The 18,900-nt window shown below is 36.9% G+C and overlaps 1 protein-coding gene across 3 annotated transcripts in view; it reads left to right on the forward strand.

Moving 5' to 3' along the window:
- Nucleotides 1-18,900, forward strand: part of GABRB1 (gamma-aminobutyric acid type A receptor subunit beta1) — a 449,690-nt gene that overhangs the window by 311,756 nt on the left and 119,034 nt on the right. For all 3 annotated transcript variants that reach the window (XM_063457923.1, XM_063457922.1, XM_063457924.1), the window contains exon 5: nucleotides 16,088-16,170. In XM_063457923.1, the coding sequence (XP_063313993.1) occupies nucleotides 16,088-16,170 (83 nt within the window). The remainder of the gene's footprint in view (nucleotides 1-16,087; nucleotides 16,171-18,900) is intronic.

An 18,900-nucleotide genomic window follows, 5' to 3' on the forward strand; every position in this document is an offset into this window, starting at 1 on the left:
GGGTCTGGATACCCTCAGATCCCAAAGACACTTACCGATACAACTTCACCACCATCTTAAAGAAAATTATCTCGGATATGGACAGATGGAAACACCCACACATCTCATGGCATGGGCGGATAGCAGTTCTCAAGATGAACATCCTACCGAGGCTGCTCTATCCTTTCCAAACGATTCCACTGGCCCTACCGACCTCCTTCTTCGCCGCTTTGAAAACGGCAGTTTTAAGATACGTGTGGCGTGGGGAGAGAGCTAGACTACGATATGACCTACTCAGTTTGCCCAGACATCGGGGAGGCCTAGCACTGCCTGACTTCAGAAAATACCACCAAGCCACGATTCTGCAACGGATAGTCGAAATGCACACGGAACCTCCGCAAAAACAATGGGTGATGCTGACACAGGAGAGTTCTGGAACCCCAGTGCAACCTACCATCTGGGGAGGTATAGCCAGGAAGACACGACGAATTACCACAGAGGGATTGCTCGAACAAACACTGTATGGTTGGAGCTCCATGAGAGAACTACCCCACATATCACCCACCCCTAGCCCGATGCTATCCATCACTCACAACACCGAGATAGGGGGTGGATTCTCGACCACGACGTGGCCCTCCCTAGATGGACGTGAATATGTCCCACTACACTCGGTTCTCCGAGATGGATCACTAAAGACTCTGGACACCCTAATGGAGGGACAACCCCGGACGCCTCTGGCCATATTCCGCTACCTACAAGTGAAACACTTTCACGATACCACACAGAATAACGCAAGATTACATAGGGCACGCACATGGCTAGAAAACTGCTGTGAGAGGAGGGTTGCGCTAGATAACGCTATCTCTACACTATACCAACATCTCCTAACGGGGCACCTGACGACGAATACGGCCTTCCGCAGGCAATGGGAAGAGAGGTTGGATACAACCTTTACACCCCAACAATGGGACAAAGCGCTTGTTTGGCAACACAAGAGCTCGGCTAGTTCCCAACTTCAAGAGACAAACTACAAACTGATTGCCTCCTGGTACAGAACCCCTGTCCTTCTGAACAGGATTTTCCCAACTATACCCCCAACCTGCTGGAGATGCCAGAGGGATAGGGGGACGATGATACATCTTTGGTGGGAATGCGACGTAATCACTCCCTTCTGGAATATGATCCAACAAAGAATACGTGAAATTTTAGGTGACGCGGCAGATTGGTCACCCGCCTTAGCCCTTCTCCACATCTCACAAATGTCATTGTCCTCCTACAAGAAATCAATCCTCCGTCACCTCTTGAATGCGGCCAAATCGCTTATTCCGCTATATTGGAAACGAACTGAAACACCTAGCGAAGAGGCATGGATCCGCAAAGTTGAGGATATTCAAGGGGCCGAGGCACTGCATGCATCCCTTCAGGATAGAGGAGGTAAACACGCAGAGCGTTGGTACCCATGGTTTGTCTTCATGTCGCGAAACGCTCGGGGCTAGAGCCGCTGCAAATAACACCACATGGGGGAGTGCCGGTCGCGTGGGGGTGGGGCCGGGGGGCGCTGCCTAACACCATATCCCCCTTCTCACACCTCCTCGCAACTCTGCCACACTGATTGTCTCCCCCCACCCCTCCCCTGCTCACCTCTGTCCCAGCAGCCAAACAGGTGCTGAAAGATAGCTGGATAACATACCGGAATCCAAGTCACACACCCAGGCAACACCAGGGATCAGCCCCCTGAGCACATAGGAAACCGGGACTATGTACCCTGCACCTGCCGAGAGGGAGGGCACTGAGCTCAAGGGGGAGCTACATTACGTAGGGGCTCCCCCTCAAATACCAGGTCTACGCTGCTAGTTATCTTCTTCTAGACGCCCACCTCTTTATCTCTACCCATTCCCCCCTCTCACTCCAACCCCCCCCCCCCACCCCTCTCCTTCCCGTGACTCCGATTCTCTCTAACTCTAAGGCAACCTCTCTACGGAAAGATACACTAAAACACTACGCTAAGACCCAAATAACAGGATGTGATTTGGTGACGATATACGGTGGTAGATGATAGCGTGGTATCTCCCACTTACACTCCAGGGTATATTGAGGGACAAATGCATAAGCCTCACACATATGATATCTGATATCCCATGCCTTGTACTTCTTGCCTTTAACGCACAACGTAATCATAAAGATGACTATGCAGGAGAAAGATAATAACCAACGACAACAGCGAGGAATATGTGTATGATGGTTATTTGCATAATGGAACTCTGTCTCGATATTACTACCAATGGCTTAAATGAATCTATATTGTTTCTCATTCTTATTATTATATCTTATCTCATCCTGCGCATTCTTTCCTCCCCCTCCCCCACCCCCCCTTTTTCCCACTTTTCCTCCTTTTTCCTCATGACTTCCCTCTACCGATGAACACTTCAGTACACCAACTGTGTAAACAATCTGTTCTGTGATGTGATGTAACCTCAATGAACAAGTCTATGTAAACAGCTATATATGTATCCTAATATGATGATATATTCGTTGACTACAATCCTTGAATGTGTTACCTGTACACTCTCTGTAAGATGTTCTTTATTCAAACAAACAAAAAAAAAAAAACCCTAAATAAAGATTTTCAAAAAAAAAAAAAAAAATTTATATGTCCGTGTGTATATACACAGTTGCAATCAAAATTAATCAATCCCCATTGAAAATCAGGTTTATTGTCAAATTGTACAGACTTACAGCTGTTTGCAAAGAACAACTCAAACAAAAGCAATTGAAATAGCTCCACACAGCAAATGCTTCAAGTGGTTTCCCCAAAGGGAGGGAAGAGGAAAGGTTTAGCTAGTCCTGATCTTGTGCTGCCAAACATATTTGCCCGTTTGAGTAAAGATGATGGGAGCATCAGCTCACGAGTAGCTGTACTGCAGGAAGCTGTTCCTCCTAACAGCCGTGGGAACAGCCCCTCTAGTACGGGTCAGGTGGGGTTGAGATTGTAAGGAAGGCTAGACAGGTTGTGGTGGTAGGGGACTCTATTCTTAAGAGAGTAGGTAATATGCCACTCTAATCATCTCAACCGGACAGTTTGCTGTCTCCTGGGTGCTCGGGTCCGGCATGTTGCTGACAGAGTGGAGGGATTATTGGGAGGACCATATTGGTGGAAATGACAAAGTCAGAGGAAAATAGAAGGTCCTAAAGAATGAGTTCCGGGAACTAGGATGTAAGCTAAAGAAAAGGACCTCCAAGGTAATATTTTCAGAAATATTACCTATGCCACGCGCCACAGCAGAAAGGCAGCGGGAGATTAGAGAGGTCAATGTGTGGTTGAAGTCTTGGTGCAGAAAAGAGGGGTTCGGGTTTTTAGAGCACTGGGCCGATTTTGTGCTTGGGTACAACCTGTATAGTCGTTATGTGTTGCACCTAAACGGAAGAGGGTCTGCTGTGCTGGGGGTGAGATGGCTAGAAGATTGGAGGAGATTTATGAGGGAGGTGGAGATGGGGGGAAGGGCGAACTCAGAACAGAGGAGGTATGTAATATTGATAAAAATTCACAAAAAGTACAAATGACTCATGATAATATTAAATGTATGCTTACTAATGCAAGTAGCCTATATAACAAAATGGGGGAACTAGAGGCGATAGCATACACTAAACAATATGATATAATAGGAATAACAGAAACATGGTGGGATGAGACACATGACTGAGCAGTTAACTTAAATGGGTACACGTTATTTAGGAAGGACAGGAAAAACAAGAAGGGTGGTGGGGTATGTTTGTATGTCAATCGTGAGTTAAAGTCATGTGGAGTGTTTATGGGTAGATATCTGCTTGGGGCAAACTAAGGGAAATCAATTATTGGTTGGAATATGTTATAAACCACCTAATGTAAATATTAATAAGGAAGAACAGCTGTTAGAGAAAATTGGGAAAGCTGAAAATCGGGGTAACACGTTAATTATTGGAGATTTTAATTACCCGAACATAAATTGGGGCAGAGGGACTAGTACTTCAGCAAGGGGAATCAGGGTTTTGAATGTGTTAAATTACACCTTCATGTCACAACCGGTACAAGCACCAACTAGAAAGGAAGCTTTTCTTGATCTTGTTATAACAAAAATGTTGATCTTTTGACCAACATTCAAGTAGGGGATCATTTGGGAAATAGTGATCACAATATCGTAATTTTTTTAAATAAACTCAGAAAAGCAAAAGCACTTGGGTTATACTAAAACGTATAATTTAAAAAAAGCCAATTCCAATAAGAATAGGGCAGCTCTAAAACATATTGACTGGCATAAACTCCTTAGTGATAAAAACACTGAGGATAAATGGAAACTATTCAAACAAATATTAGAAAGGTACATTTCTCAGTATGTACCATTGGGTAATAAATATAAAATAAACTAATTGAAACCAATGTAACTTAGTAGAGAAGTAAAACAAGAGATTACCAATAAGAAAAGGGCTTTTAAAGCATTTAAATCTGACAAATCAGAGGCATCCTATATAAGATATAAGGAAGCCAATAATGCTTGCAAAAAGGCAATTAAAGTGGCTAAACTAGAAAATGAGAAATTGATAGCCAAAGAATGCAAAAACAACCAAGTAGATCAATTCTCAAAAAAAAAAAAAATGAAAGTATAGGTATACTGGAAACAGAGATGGGTCTATTAGTTAATGAAGACCAGGAAAAGGCAGAAATTTTAAATAATTATTTTTCTTCAGTATATACTAATGAGGATCCTATGGCAATAGATATGCAAATGATTGCTGCAATAAACTTGCAGATCATTTGTGATTGGGAAGGTGGGGAAATAAGTGAATCTCTGTATTTAATCTATCAAGATTCTTTTGTTTCAGGTATTGTACCGGAGGATTGGAGGAAAGCAGATGTTGTTCCTTTTTTAAAAAAGGGTTCAAAATCCTTGCCTTGAAATTATAGACCTGTGAGCTTAATTTCTGTGACTGGGAACATATTTGAAAAGCTATTAAGGGATAATATTTAGGAATTCATTGGGAAGAACTTTATTAGCAATAATCAGCATGGTTTTGTGAAACATAGGTCATGTCAAACTTATCTAATTGCAATCTACGAAGAAGTAAGTAGAAGTATAGGTCAGGGTGTTGCAGTGGATGTGATCTACTTGGATTTTGCCAATTGGCATTTTATACGGTTCTTCACAATAGGTTGGTTTTCTAACTAAATGAAATTGGTCTAGATGAATATTCTTAAGAACATTGGCTTAAGAATAGAGTACAATTAGATGTCATTAATGGTACATTTTCAAGCTGGACAAAAGTGGTAAGTGGTGTCCCTCATGGTTTTGTTTTGGGACCGCTTCTATTTAACATATTTGTAAACGATCTTGAAATAGGCATTGAAAGCCATGTTTTAGTGTTTGCAGATGACACAAAACTTTGTAAAGTAATAAAATGTCAGCAGGATATTGCTTTGTTGCAGATGGATTGGGGGACTGGGCACTAAAATGGCAGATACAATTTAATGTAGAGAAATCTGGAAATCTATTCGTAAACAGGGCTATACATAGGACCCAAGGTCACTCATTTAAGTTATAAGAAAGGAGATTTATTCTAAGGCAAATAAAAGTTTTGTCCATACAGATGTTTAAACTGCAATTGGATAAATACTTGCAAAAACATAACATACAGGGATATAATTTCTAATTAGTGGGGTAATAGCTGCTTGATCCAAGGAGATATCGGACTGCCATTTTGAGGTCAAGAAGGAATTGTTTCCTAGTTTGTTGCAAAATTGAAAGCGCTTCAGACTGGGTTTTTTGCCTTCTTTTGTCAAAAACATATGTGAGGAAGGCTGAACTTCATGAATGCAAGTATCTTTTCAGCTATGTAACTTTGTAACTTGATCTGTGAATGAAATGTCAGGAAAATGCTCTTATATTGTATGGCAAAATGTATTCATAATATTTATATTCTGTGTATATTTTGCAGTATGTTGATAAGCCCATTTCTGTGCTTTTTTTGTTTTTCCCCTGAATATTTTTCCATGGACAAAATTCTATCGAACCAAACAAGTACATGAATGACTATTGGACATTCCAAAAAAAAACTTCTGTTCAGTCCAATAATTCAGTGCACAAATCTAATATGTCTATCTGTCTTTCATTCTACCTATTAATCATATAATATATTGTATATGTAAGGGTAAGCATGTGGGTGTGATAAAGTTAAGGACGCACACAGACTTGGTTTGGCCTAGGGTACTTAAAAACACACATCACTGCTCATGAACACGAAGTACATAAACCCCATAAGGGAGTTTGACATTTAGCAGGCTCTATTTATTAGGATGTGCTCATAGCATCTGTTTACATTCACTTTGCTGTGTCCATCCACTGCAGTGCAAATTGATATAGCATACATGCTGCATTCTGTCGCTATGGTGACGGCTTTTAATCTGTTGCAGTGGTTGTTTCCAGCATTTCAAATGTTATCTATTCTTTTGCTCGGTTTTAGAAATGTGTTGTTTTATGTATCACGTAATGAGACATTCTGGAGAGATATTTGTCCAAGAAGAATTAAAGCAGATCTGACAAAGGTTGTTGATTTGGATCATAGATTTTTGCTCCTAATTGCCCCAGAATTGCTGCAGTATGTATTGATAAATCCTCTGCATCTCTGTTTAGTTCTAGAGTACAATATGCACAATAGAACACAAATCAGAGGCAGCGGTCTTAAAAACTAGTAGTCTTAAAGTGGAGCACTGAAGTGGTTACAGTGTTTGGAGCGCCTGGTGCCACCCATCCATTCCTGGTTAAACCTTTTTTTCGTAATGTTTTAATGCTAAATGCCCTCTATGCTGTTTGAGCCAATGAGTAGCAACAGGTTACTGTGATCAGCTGATTGCTTTCAGTCTATCACAGCACTCAGTGCTGGTATGAATGGGAACGTCCTTAGGGAAGTGCATAATCTCTGCCTCACTTCCAGTAGGGGTTGGGCTGTGTGTGGCCAGGAACCCTTACTTTCTGTTCAACTGCTCATAAATTGAGGGACCATGCCAGGTCACTCCAGACACTAAAACAAAATCAATGAGATGAAAAGGTTATAGTAAGTGCATGGTTATATGGATATTCTATTACTTGCAGCCTGTTTGAAGTCTTCATACTGATAGCATTGTCCACTTCTAAACCTGTTGTCCAATCCTAACCTTTAATCCACATTTATAACCTTTACATTATTCACTAAACCTAATCTACACCTAATTTCTGATTGTAACCATAACCCATCATTGTAATACAATGGAATTATTCATCATCACCAAACTCAAACCTTTGTGTCTTATTGTCACATTTTTGTGGCTAAACATTGGACAGAAAGTTGGTTTGACAGGAGTGACCATCCGGAACTGGATAAAAAAGGGACAGGATGACATATCACATATGGTGTGAAAAATGTATAATTTTATAGAGCACATTTTTATAATATTTATTTGGTGTTTTTGACAAATAAAACAATGATGTTGAAAGAGGAGTGCTGGCAAAGCTTTGCAAGAAAGGATTACTTTTGTGTTCTGTAATGAAGAAAAAGTGTACTCAAGAAAAACTGGTTGTTCTTGAATTCATAAGGAATTTAATTCAGTAGAGCGTTAAAATCCCACAGCTCTGCAGAGCATCTTAGTTAGTGCACATGAATATGGATGTTAGTTGCTAAGCATAGACTGGCAATTCTCTGTACTTTTTTCAGTTTTTTAATGCTTTGCAATAGCATCTTAATCAGAGCATAATTTAAAGTTCTATTACAATTCATGGTATATCTTATGAAGTGGGCAAAAAAACAGAGACACTAAATGTAAAGGGGTGTTTAATGTGCAAGTAACCCGATCTCCATTACAAATGAAGCTGAAAATTGGATATTTGGTGATGTTATTAATTATCAGTATTTGGCAGCTATAAAACAAATCGGAACATTGGTATTCTGATTTATTAAATTTTCTAGTAACGCAAGATAAATAAACAAGTGAAATCAGTTGGTGTCAAATTTACAATTGTATCCGTCACATAGATTTTTAAATTACTTAGTTTTAGAAGGTAACCTGTATCAAAACTGATGACAGCATATGACACACATGGGTTTACTGCAACAGCAAAAAAAATAAAAGTGCCTGTAAGTCAAAGCTCACCAAAAAATGAACACAGAATTAAACTAGCACCTACGTGACCCATGAAAAATGATGACTGGGCTATCAGTCCGCAAGCATACAGCAAATAATGAAAAGGTTATCTTCTGTTAATGCCAGGAATCCCGAGAGACAGCTTGTGAAAGTGCTTGACTGGAAACTCATAGGAGTAGTTTAAAATAGCTGGATTCTGCTACAGTAAACTGTTCAAAATATGATGCTTGGTGCGACTGTGAAAAACGTGTACATTGAAATGATTATCCCGACTGTGCATAACATTAAAAGAGAAGAGTAAAAAAACAAACTCAAATAAAAAGTACAACGTCAAAAAAAACAAAGACATTAATCAGAAATTATGTGTCTTTGTCTAAAAAAAACAAACCTGTTGTGAGTGTTCCAAAGCTGGAATTTTGATGAGATCGCAATACTGAAATAAACTGGATTCAGGGTTAACACAAAGAGATACAAAACTGAGTGTAATGAGTACAAATGTTGGATCCATGAGCAATGTAAAGCAGTGGTCTGGTTCATTTTATACTCTATATTCTAAACCCATGTTGGTTTGTGATTGGTAGGGATTCCTATTGGTATGGCTGGAAATCTCATAAGACTCATTAAGTCGGATGATTGCTCTTCGTGGTTTTATAGGAAACATACCCCTCACTCAGTATGAAAGCATCATTTTAATACCCACATACCGTCATCCTCATAAAACACCATCGTGGACATTTCTGTCCATATCAGACAATTTCAGTAGTCTTTTATGCATAAGCATTCCTGGTTGACTGCCTTGAACACATGTCCCCTTTATGTTAGCACATGTCCCCTTACATTGTCCCCTTACATTGGCCATCTATAATTCTATCATATCCATGTAAAGTTATAAACAAATCCAATACAAAAAAAATTTTTAAACAAAAAGAGTGTTTTCATGAATACCAAGAGGAAATCTTGAAGTTCCCATAGCCTCTAGTTACAGGATAAAAAAAAAAATAATTGAACATTTGTTAGATGTGTTTGAGCGTAAGATGAGATGTAAAATGAGATTTTCATCCACGTTATGCCTCAATGAACTGAACCCCCAATTTCAGTATGTATCCCTCCGTTCAGGGGTTATGAGAGAGAGTAAGCAGTCAGCTGTTCACTCAGAATATTAACAATCGCACAAACTGTGATTACAAAATAACAAGAGGAAATATTGTGAGCACTTGTCACATTTAATCTGTCATTCTAAAACCACTAAATTATGCCCCAGCTGTCATTGGGGCGACACAGGTGTTCACAGAAACCTGAGTTTCCAAGCACTGGTAGGAATTTGGTCCCTGCTGGGAAAAAATAACAGGACATACTATTAGGACATACTAATTTTATTTAACTTCTACCGCTTAGAGGATGCAATACTATGTCCTTTAAACAGAAGGTGCAAAAACAAACAAGACATACAATTCTGATTACTTCCAATTCTGTTTTAATGTGCTTATCTTCCATCAGTGACAATATTTTGTTTCTTTATCTGTGTAAACAGCATATAAATGTAAAGAAATGTTTTAATCTGGGATAAACTATGAAATATTAAACTCAAACATCACATATACAAAAAAGGGATAACAAATTATCATTGTTTTAAGGAACAAACACTCCATTGTGATTTTGTTTAACTGTATAGTAGATCTGTAAACATGTATGTTGTTTGTTTCTGGTTTTTTTTCCTATTTGCTTTGAGGATATATGAGAATATAGCTTGCAGACTGTATGTAGCCTTTACAAATTCCCATCTTTCCCCAGAACAGACTTTTAATCAGAGCCACGGAATACACCTGTTAGAAGTTTCTCATTGAGAAGACTCTGTGCTGTAGCTGTATGTGTATGCACGTGAGTGCAGCATTAATGCTTCTCAATGAGCTGTAGTACATCACATTGAGAAGGGGGAGGCAGGCGTGCTATTGTCTGAGTGACTACCAGGGATCTGTCTATACCCAGTTACGAAATTGTCGATTTCTGCTGTCATCCGCATTTTCATAAACTGTGAAAAAAGACAAGACGCACTTTATCTGTCTGTCATGTCCCTTTAATATGTTGCATGTTTATGGTTAAACACTTAATAAACTCAATACAATGGCAAATGAGTAAGGTATGTTTTGATTGCACTTGAAAAATATCTTTGTTATACAACCCATTTTGTCCAAAACATCTTGAGTCGTTTTCTTCTCTGATATAAATCTTAATGCATATCACCGCTGAACCAAAAGTACCTGCAGACATATATATCAGAAATAAGATTATTGGAGCAAGTCTATGAAACATTAAGCAATTTTTACTTGGCATTTCGAAAACTCACTTTGGAAGTTGTATTCGGATCTCTGTGTATTTAAGCTTTCTTAAAGGTTGGCTTACCCCCAATTCCTAACCTTGTACATGGTTCGAATTTATATTCTATCATGTCAGTTAAGAAAAGGCGAGGACAGATTAAAGTTTAATTTCCTTTTCCGCCACGGGGAATTGGACATTTCATGACAAGTTTCTCTCATTCTTTGTAGGCCATATATTAATCATTCATGCTGTGTTAAATATTGCTTCCCATAGTAAACTCAATGGAATAGAAAACATTTTTTAGCAGCATTGTTATAACAGAATATTCTATTTAAGTATTCGAGAACAGATGCTTTTTCTTGTCTTACAGTCTTGAGCTATTTCCCTATATAGAATCACATAATTGACTTCAGTTTTATTTTTTTAAATTTAAAATAGAGACAGGAAATAGAAAATATTCATTTTCTACATTACTGTTATTAGATATGAAGAATAATGGTTTCAAAATATGCTTGTGCATTCGGGGTTAAGAATGCACAAGCAATTTACACCCTAAATGGTAGTGAACTAGGGATAACCACACACGAGAAGGATTTGGAAATTGTTATAGACAACAAATTAGGTAGCAATATGCAATGTCAATCTGCCGTTGCTAAGGCCAGTAAGGTTTTGTCATGTATAAATAGGGGCATAAATTCTCGAGATGAAAATATAATTTTGCCTCTTTATAAATTGCTGGTAAGACCACACCTTGAATATGCTGTGCAATTTTGGGCACCTGTTCTAAAGAAGGAAATCATGGCACTAGAAAAAGTGCAGAGACGATCTACAAAATTGATACAAGGAATGGAGCATTTTAGTCATGAAGAAAGGTAAAAAAAAAAAAAAATCTCTTTAGTTTGGAAAAACGGTGCCTGAGAGGGGATATGATAACATTATACAAATATATTCGGGACCAGTACAAACCATTATCTGGAAATCTATTCATAAACAGGGCTATACATAGGACACGAGGTCACACATTTAGGCTTGAAGAAAGGAAATTTCATCTATGGCAAAGAAAAGGATTTTGACTTGACATGGGTAAACTATACTTCCAAAAGAGTCAGCATGCTCCATCCAAAAAAGATCTCCTACTTAGAGCAGATAAGGATTCAGCTCAGATATGTCACAACTCTATGAATGGGCATAAAATGTACAATATTTTTATATTATGCTTTTTCTAAAGGTAGTACATAACTTGGCCAAGGAATGGTAATATCATGCCCTATCATTAATTTATCGTATTCCTCATTCTGATGATAAGAGGGAAGGTCTAGACTTTGGCAGCCAATATGATGTTTTGGCAAATTCCTGTTCATTGCAATTTTGAATTGTAGTTGTTGCTAATGTTAGCAAGTAGCAAAAGTATGCTGGCAGAAAAGTGTTTGTTCTACTGAGCAAAATATTTTAAATGGAAAATTTGTTTTGGTACCTCCAACATTCGCAGATGTGTTGGTTTGTCAGAAATAATTTTTGAAAAACTGAAAATGTATTGAACCGTACAATTATGCAGTGTTGCAAGGGTTAGTCATGTGGTGGCTGGCCAGTGCGTTCTAGCCAGCCACTGCAATAAATATAAAAGAAAACAAACTATGGGGGGGGGGGGAGGTCAATATGACCCCCTCGTTGCTACAAGGGATTCTCCATGCCCCTCCATTTTTCATGCCCTGAGTGTAGGCATTTATCTCAAACAGCAACCAAATTAGTTGGGTGTAAGAGCATTACACCCACTCAGAATGTATTGCTGTACACGTTCTAGAGAGCAGACATTAAATACAGGGGTTAAGGTTTACAAATGACTTGACAATTTGCAGTTTGTTGCACATATTTTGTGACAAGGCTGGAAGCAAGCCTTTAATTAGACTGCTTATGTTTGTTTCTTTTGAATTTGTTGTCCAATATTGTATCAATATGTTTGTCTTTGTGGTTCTCGGTATGTGCGCACATACTCTATTTGTCTCTGTCTTTAACTGTGTGTTCCCTGCTCTCTTTTCTATGTTTCTAATCATGCAGGTTGTATATATTAAAGAGCACCAAAATGTCGTTTTTTTTAGCTGTATGGGAAGGAATTTACCCTTTAATCATATCGCATCTTAAATTATATCTAATAAAACATTTTGCACACTGTGAATGTTATGCTAAGTGAAAGCAGGCTTTCTCTCCCCCCAATCCTGATCACAATCTGCATTGCCCCTCCTCATAACCTTTTCAGATTTGTTTTCGTGCAGCCTGTACTTGAAATCCTTGCCTTTGATTTTACCCTGCAGGTTTTTGTTCTAGTCACTTTGATTTGCCCATAATAAAATTGGAGTCAAGAAGCTCAACACCAAATAAATTATCAACACATGAAAACTTTGTGCAACTCAAAGCTTAAAATAACTATGTTTTACATACTGAAAGCACATCATAGTTTTGCCCACATAAGACTGCAATAAATGTTATAATAAGCCTGGGAGACTGGTTTTATACATGGAACCCAGACAGAAGAAGGAAATTCTTCTAACAGACAAACTCAAATGGCATGAAGAGCATAGATGAGTATAAGGCCTCCAGAAGAGTTACAGGTACAGGTGCAGAATGTTTGTGGAGTTACCCTGGACAGATGGATATTTAGTAGTATGTAATGCCTTTACAACCTAAAGTCCTGGAAGGGTTGGTCTCTGTATTAAAATCTAGAGATATATCATTCTGGTGATGACCTTGGGTGTGTATGAACAAAACCAGCTAAGATTCCAATTGTAGCACTAACACTACACAACATATTGAATCGATAGAAACAAGATAAGGTGCACAAAACAATTGAGAACCAACATGACTCAAATGTTTGTAGACATCTGCATAATTGTATGTTTGGCAATTAAATCACTGTCAATGCGTTACTACTGTCCCAAATATTGGCCCCACATGAATCCAGATGTTCTTCACTTGTAAGTGTATTTAGTGGTAAAACAGTAACAGCGATGGAGTATGTGTAAATAAACATCCACTTTAGGAAATCATTTTCTGTTCTGTACAGTGGTAGGGGGAGGTTAGAGATACAAGATAAAGAGACTAATGCAGCAAAAATAAGGTTAATGATACACAGTGTAAGTCGGACAGAAGTAGGGAAAATTATGGATAGAAAAGTCAATGACAGTAAAGTGATAGAAAGGGAGTCGATCAATGATGAACTAAATGGATGAGAAGGTTCATAGTAAAGCGCATTCAATAGCATAGGCAATTGGGAAGTATAAAACATGGAGTAACTGAGAGCTCGGTGATGATCTTGAAGGTGGATGTATTATGCATGGGGTAGAAAGAGGGTCATATTTGTGTTCAGATTGCATTCTAAAATATATTACAATCAACTGAAAATGGACATTGGTACCGATTCACCTGCCAAAACGGAACACTGATATCACAGGTCCTTTTTATAATATTACCTTAGTGCATGTGTTTAATTTAATAATTATGTGAATCAATTGCATTGCTTGTTTTATAATATATCTGCAGTATGTGTTTACTGTTTTTTTACATTTTTCTATTAATTCTTATATAATGTCCCTATGAGTTTAAAGGCTTCACTCACGTACGTATCAGTAAATAAGATTTTACGTTCTACTAATCCCTAGCAGTTTGCCTTGGCACTCTGTTGTCTGACATGGATTAACAGATTTGTAGTTTGAATTAAATAAGCATAGGTTTATGCAAAAGAACCTGACAACACGCCAGGTGCTCAAGAAAAACAAAATGAACATTTCTTCAAAACCTTTTTTTTTAATGTTTAGATGTGTAACTAGCACAGTTCAGTAATAATAGTATGTTACACAGCGAGATATGGATGCATTTTATTGAAGATTAATATGACTCAAAGTTCTACTCTTGAATGTAGAACATCTCTTGGCTGCACATTTTCCATCTTGGTCTCACATATTTTGGGATGTCCAAAAAAAAAAATATCAAGAACAAAGTTGGACAGGAGGTAAACACATAGTCAAATATCTGATTAGAGACTCCCTTACAAAATGTTGCAAGAATTTGAGGGGCTAACCGTGAAGGACTAAGCTAAGTGGAGAGGTAACCAATCAACAGACACCACAGTAGAAATTTAAAAGGGAACAAAATCCTGGGAGTGTCATTATAAAGTGATAAAAAATAAAGGGTAGGTTTCTGTACAACCAATAATTATTACCTATTTGACTAAAACCCGACATTAACGGAGAAGTCAGAAAACGTGCTTTTTGAAGATGAATATTACTTGGGAGCTTTAAAATATCTTCTCAGAAAACTGACATAAGGTAGAAGTTGGATAGAGACAGTTGTTGCCTTGTTGTTTATTATTCTCTGTTACTAAGCGCTGACCCAATTGTGTGTTTTTATCTTTATAAGGTAGACGTTTTCATAGCAATTTAGTAGGGCCTTTCAAAAGAACTTAATGATTTCATTAAATATAATGAGTAAAATGTGTGTCACTGTGTGTTAGATGTAAAATGACCCCACTAAGCAATGTTCACAGTGAATTTATTATGCTACTGTACATTGACCACACACAATGAAGATACAATTAGCAGTATTGTGTGGTTTTTCATTTACATCATTTTAATGCATATTTTTTTTACAATGAGCTTCCATGACTAAATCCCCCATTTATGTTTAATTGTTTTTAATCAAATTGTATACTTTACTACTTACCCCCCCCCCCCCCACCCCCCATAGTGTAAGGTTTTGCATATCTTCATTATTAAATTGAGTCAGATATCATTTAAGGCCAATTATTAATTAGTATTTAATGTACAGAGCAGATACAACAATTTTAAATCGTTTTTGTTTATGTATTGCGATGATTCAAGGTTTTTCACCAGCCTCAGAAGACCTTCAACAGAAGACCTAGCCAATTATAATGTAAATACTGTATTTTCCTGTATATTTGTTTATGGGCTAGCCAATACAGCCTGAAAATCACATAATTCCTGCATCTTTCTGGCTGTAATCCACATTTTTAAATCCATATAAATTAAAATATCCCCAAATTGTAGGTGCCTTAACCCCAACTGTCATTAAAAAAAAAAAAAAAAAAAATTACAGATTTTTAGACAGCTGCATTACTTCACTCAATCTAAACTTGCCTATTCTTGATTGTGAGTGATTTAATACCTGAATTTCAAGATAGAAACTTCATATAGTAACTACTTACTTACTATTACACAATGTGCTGCCCAACCACAATAGGCTTATTGATATACCAATCCAAGCTGAGTTAGACAATACAAGGGAGAGCAGTCAAATAAGCTTCCCTGCATGTTTAACGCCTGGGGGAAATGATTTAAAGATATGTAATAGAATTTGTCTATATATGAAAACTTGTAATTTGCAACTGTATAATGCAATACATAAGATAAAATAAATACAGTGAGAAAATGAGAATGCCGGTGAGAAATTGAAAAGTTAATGGTACCAAAGACTGATTCCGTTCCGTACAACTGGATAGAAGTTGGGTGTTCATGTTTCTGTGTGAACATAAAATAAAGTGTACATATCAATTTAACATGATAAATCAAAAATGAACTGTCTGAATAATGAATAGAATTTCTTTTCACGTGTGTATTTTTATGCTCTCTATCGTAGAATTACTACCACAGCTGCTTGCATGATGGATCTGCGGAGATACCCTCTAGATGAACAGAACTGCACACTTGAAATTGAAAGTTGTGAGTGCCTAGTTTTTGTTTTTTGTTTGTTTTGTTTTTTGCTTCCTGTCCGCTTTTAAACTGAAAAAGACAAATCTGTTTTATTACTGCTTTTACATATGTATGTGGTATGCAATACTATCCCCAGATAGTTATCAAGCAAAATATTCATAAGGGTAAAACTGCAAAAATATCTAAAACCCTAAGAACAAATTATTCACCCCTTAATAGTAGAATTATGTATGCTTAATATTAAACATGATTTTTCTAGAGTTAATGCTATTGTCCTAGGGCTAGGTTTCACGCTTTGTAATTTGTGAGACTGGCATTGCAATAACTGGTACCCTAATTCAGCCTTTCTCCCTTTAGAAATGTGCTGGGAGATGAGCTGGGAGGGGAGTATCATAATATCACAATTTGCCCAACCCCTTTCTCAATGTAGGGAGAGCAGCTGAATTAAATATAGAAGCCACATGTAACAATTGCTGCCAAGGAGTGTTAACTTCCACTGACCTTGGGCAAGCTAAGACAGGTGCTTCCTACTAAAGGGACCCTAACCCTAAATTTAGTATAAAAGATACATGACAATGTAACATATATTAGAGAAGTACCATCTTAGGGTTTCTGGTGACATTCACAAGACATTTCTTGCATAGAATTACTTATTATCACTCATTATTAAAGCCCTACTAAAAGCGTGGTGTACTTCTTTCTCCTGCATGTGATTGTTGCAATTTTATTGGCCTCTATGTTAAAATGAAAACATTAGTACTGCTTTTCCAATCTGAGTTTAAAAATTAAACTGTGTAAAAAGATGCAAAACATTGCTGGAACTTAGGCAACAAATATTATAAAATAATGCAAATTGACATGTGCAATTATCTGCGGCTAAACCAAAATAATACAAAACAAAATACATTTTATCAGCAATAATTAAAAAACAAATTTCTAGTTTAAATCCAATTCAGATATTGTGCAAATATAAAATAATGGCTAAACATTCGTATTGGAGATATTACAAAAAATATGGAGTGTAAGCTATATTGGTAAAAAGCTATTGTTAGGTAATCAGTGTTCCGAGTTTAGATTTTTTTTTTTTTAAAGATTTGTTTCAAAACTTTTTCTTAAAGATTTTTTTCAAATGTATTCACTATGCTTTAGGCTTTTTTTTTTTTTCGAAAGTACAGTTATGTAACTAAAGTGCGGAGTCATTTAAGAGTATGAAAGGAGCTTTACCTTTTGAAACAAGTACATTTAATTCCCACTGAGTCCTTATTTGAACGTCCTTGCACGGCTCAGTTGAATTACAGTAAATCTAAATCTTTCTGACTGTTGCAGAAAACTTATGTGAATATGTTTAGGGTTATGGTTAGGGCTAAGGATTTGTTAAGGAAAGATGTTTGAAAAATAACTAAAACCTCAATAAACAAAAATATATAATCGAAATGGTAATTAATTTAGGGGAAAAACATGTTGGCATGGAGAGTGCTACTTTCAATAATTATCATGCATACATCCTAGATATAGTATAGTCTCAAATAATTACAGGTTCTACGTTAGAAGGGAATTGGTGTGGTTGAAGCCTGATTTTTTTTGTGCTGAATGAGTTAGCACAATGACGTTATCTACTATTAACTTTGCAACATTAAATGTATAATAATCCATATATATAATTTAGTGTCCTAAAATGACTATATATAATGTTTGACTACATTTGTGGTGTGCTATACGTAGTGATACAGTTTTATTTAAATAATACACTTTTAAAGGATCATTATAACTAGTTACTGTTGGAAAAGTATAAAGCAACAATGTCGTATTTAGAATATATTTCATAAAGAATGAAAAAAGAAAACTTTACTGTTATTTAGATATGTAGATCAATACAAAAAAGGCACAGCTCATATTAACATCTGCACGATGGTCTAGACTCAGCAATGGAGCTTTGTGTGATGCTTGTACAGATACCCAAGTTCCACGTGTTACTGTCTTTTCTAGGCAATGTCTATTTTCTCTAGGCCTCTGCTTTTCTAGATCTTTCTTAAATCCAAGACCTCCAGCATCTTTAGTCTCTCTCTCATCCTGAGACCTTTCTTAATCCCTAGAAATTCTGGTCTCTAGATTATCTTGGGGGATTCCTTAAATCTAATGGACCTCCTAGATCTGGTAGTACACACAATGTGTGTAAATCTTCCATACTCCTATAGCTATTTCATGTTTCCATTGTCTTTGTCTAAACAGTAGCCAAGGTAACTTCCATGTGATTCTGATTTGAGGGTTGTTTTTTTTTTTTTTTGGTTGACAGATCATAACTGTGACATTATCAAGTTGCACCTGTGGATAATTTTCCGACATTGTTTTCTAGTTACATGACAAGTGACATAAATTAATGGAACTCATTATAAAGATATGCTAGCACTCACATACAAATAATATCAAATGTATTGATATGAACATATACACTGTCTAACTGATTTTCATTGTAAAAAAACAAACTTTCTTGCATTTGGGAAGAGATTACAAACCAGTATTTGGAGTTACCATAAGTTACCAGATAACTTTGTTGTTAATTGTGATAATTGAAATATTTGATATCAAGTTGGATTGCAAATATACAGTCACGGTATAAAGAAAGTACACCCTCTTTGAATTATCTGGTTTTACATATCAGGACATGATAACAATCATCTGTTCCTTGGCAGGTCTTAAAATTAGAAATTTTGTGGAGTAATTTCAGCCCACTCTTCTTTA

Source organism: Pelobates fuscus, chromosome 6, assembly GCF_036172605.1.
Source record: "Pelobates fuscus isolate aPelFus1 chromosome 6, aPelFus1.pri, whole genome shotgun sequence".
Classification (NCBI taxonomy): Eukaryota; Metazoa; Chordata; class Amphibia; order Anura; family Pelobatidae; genus Pelobates; species Pelobates fuscus.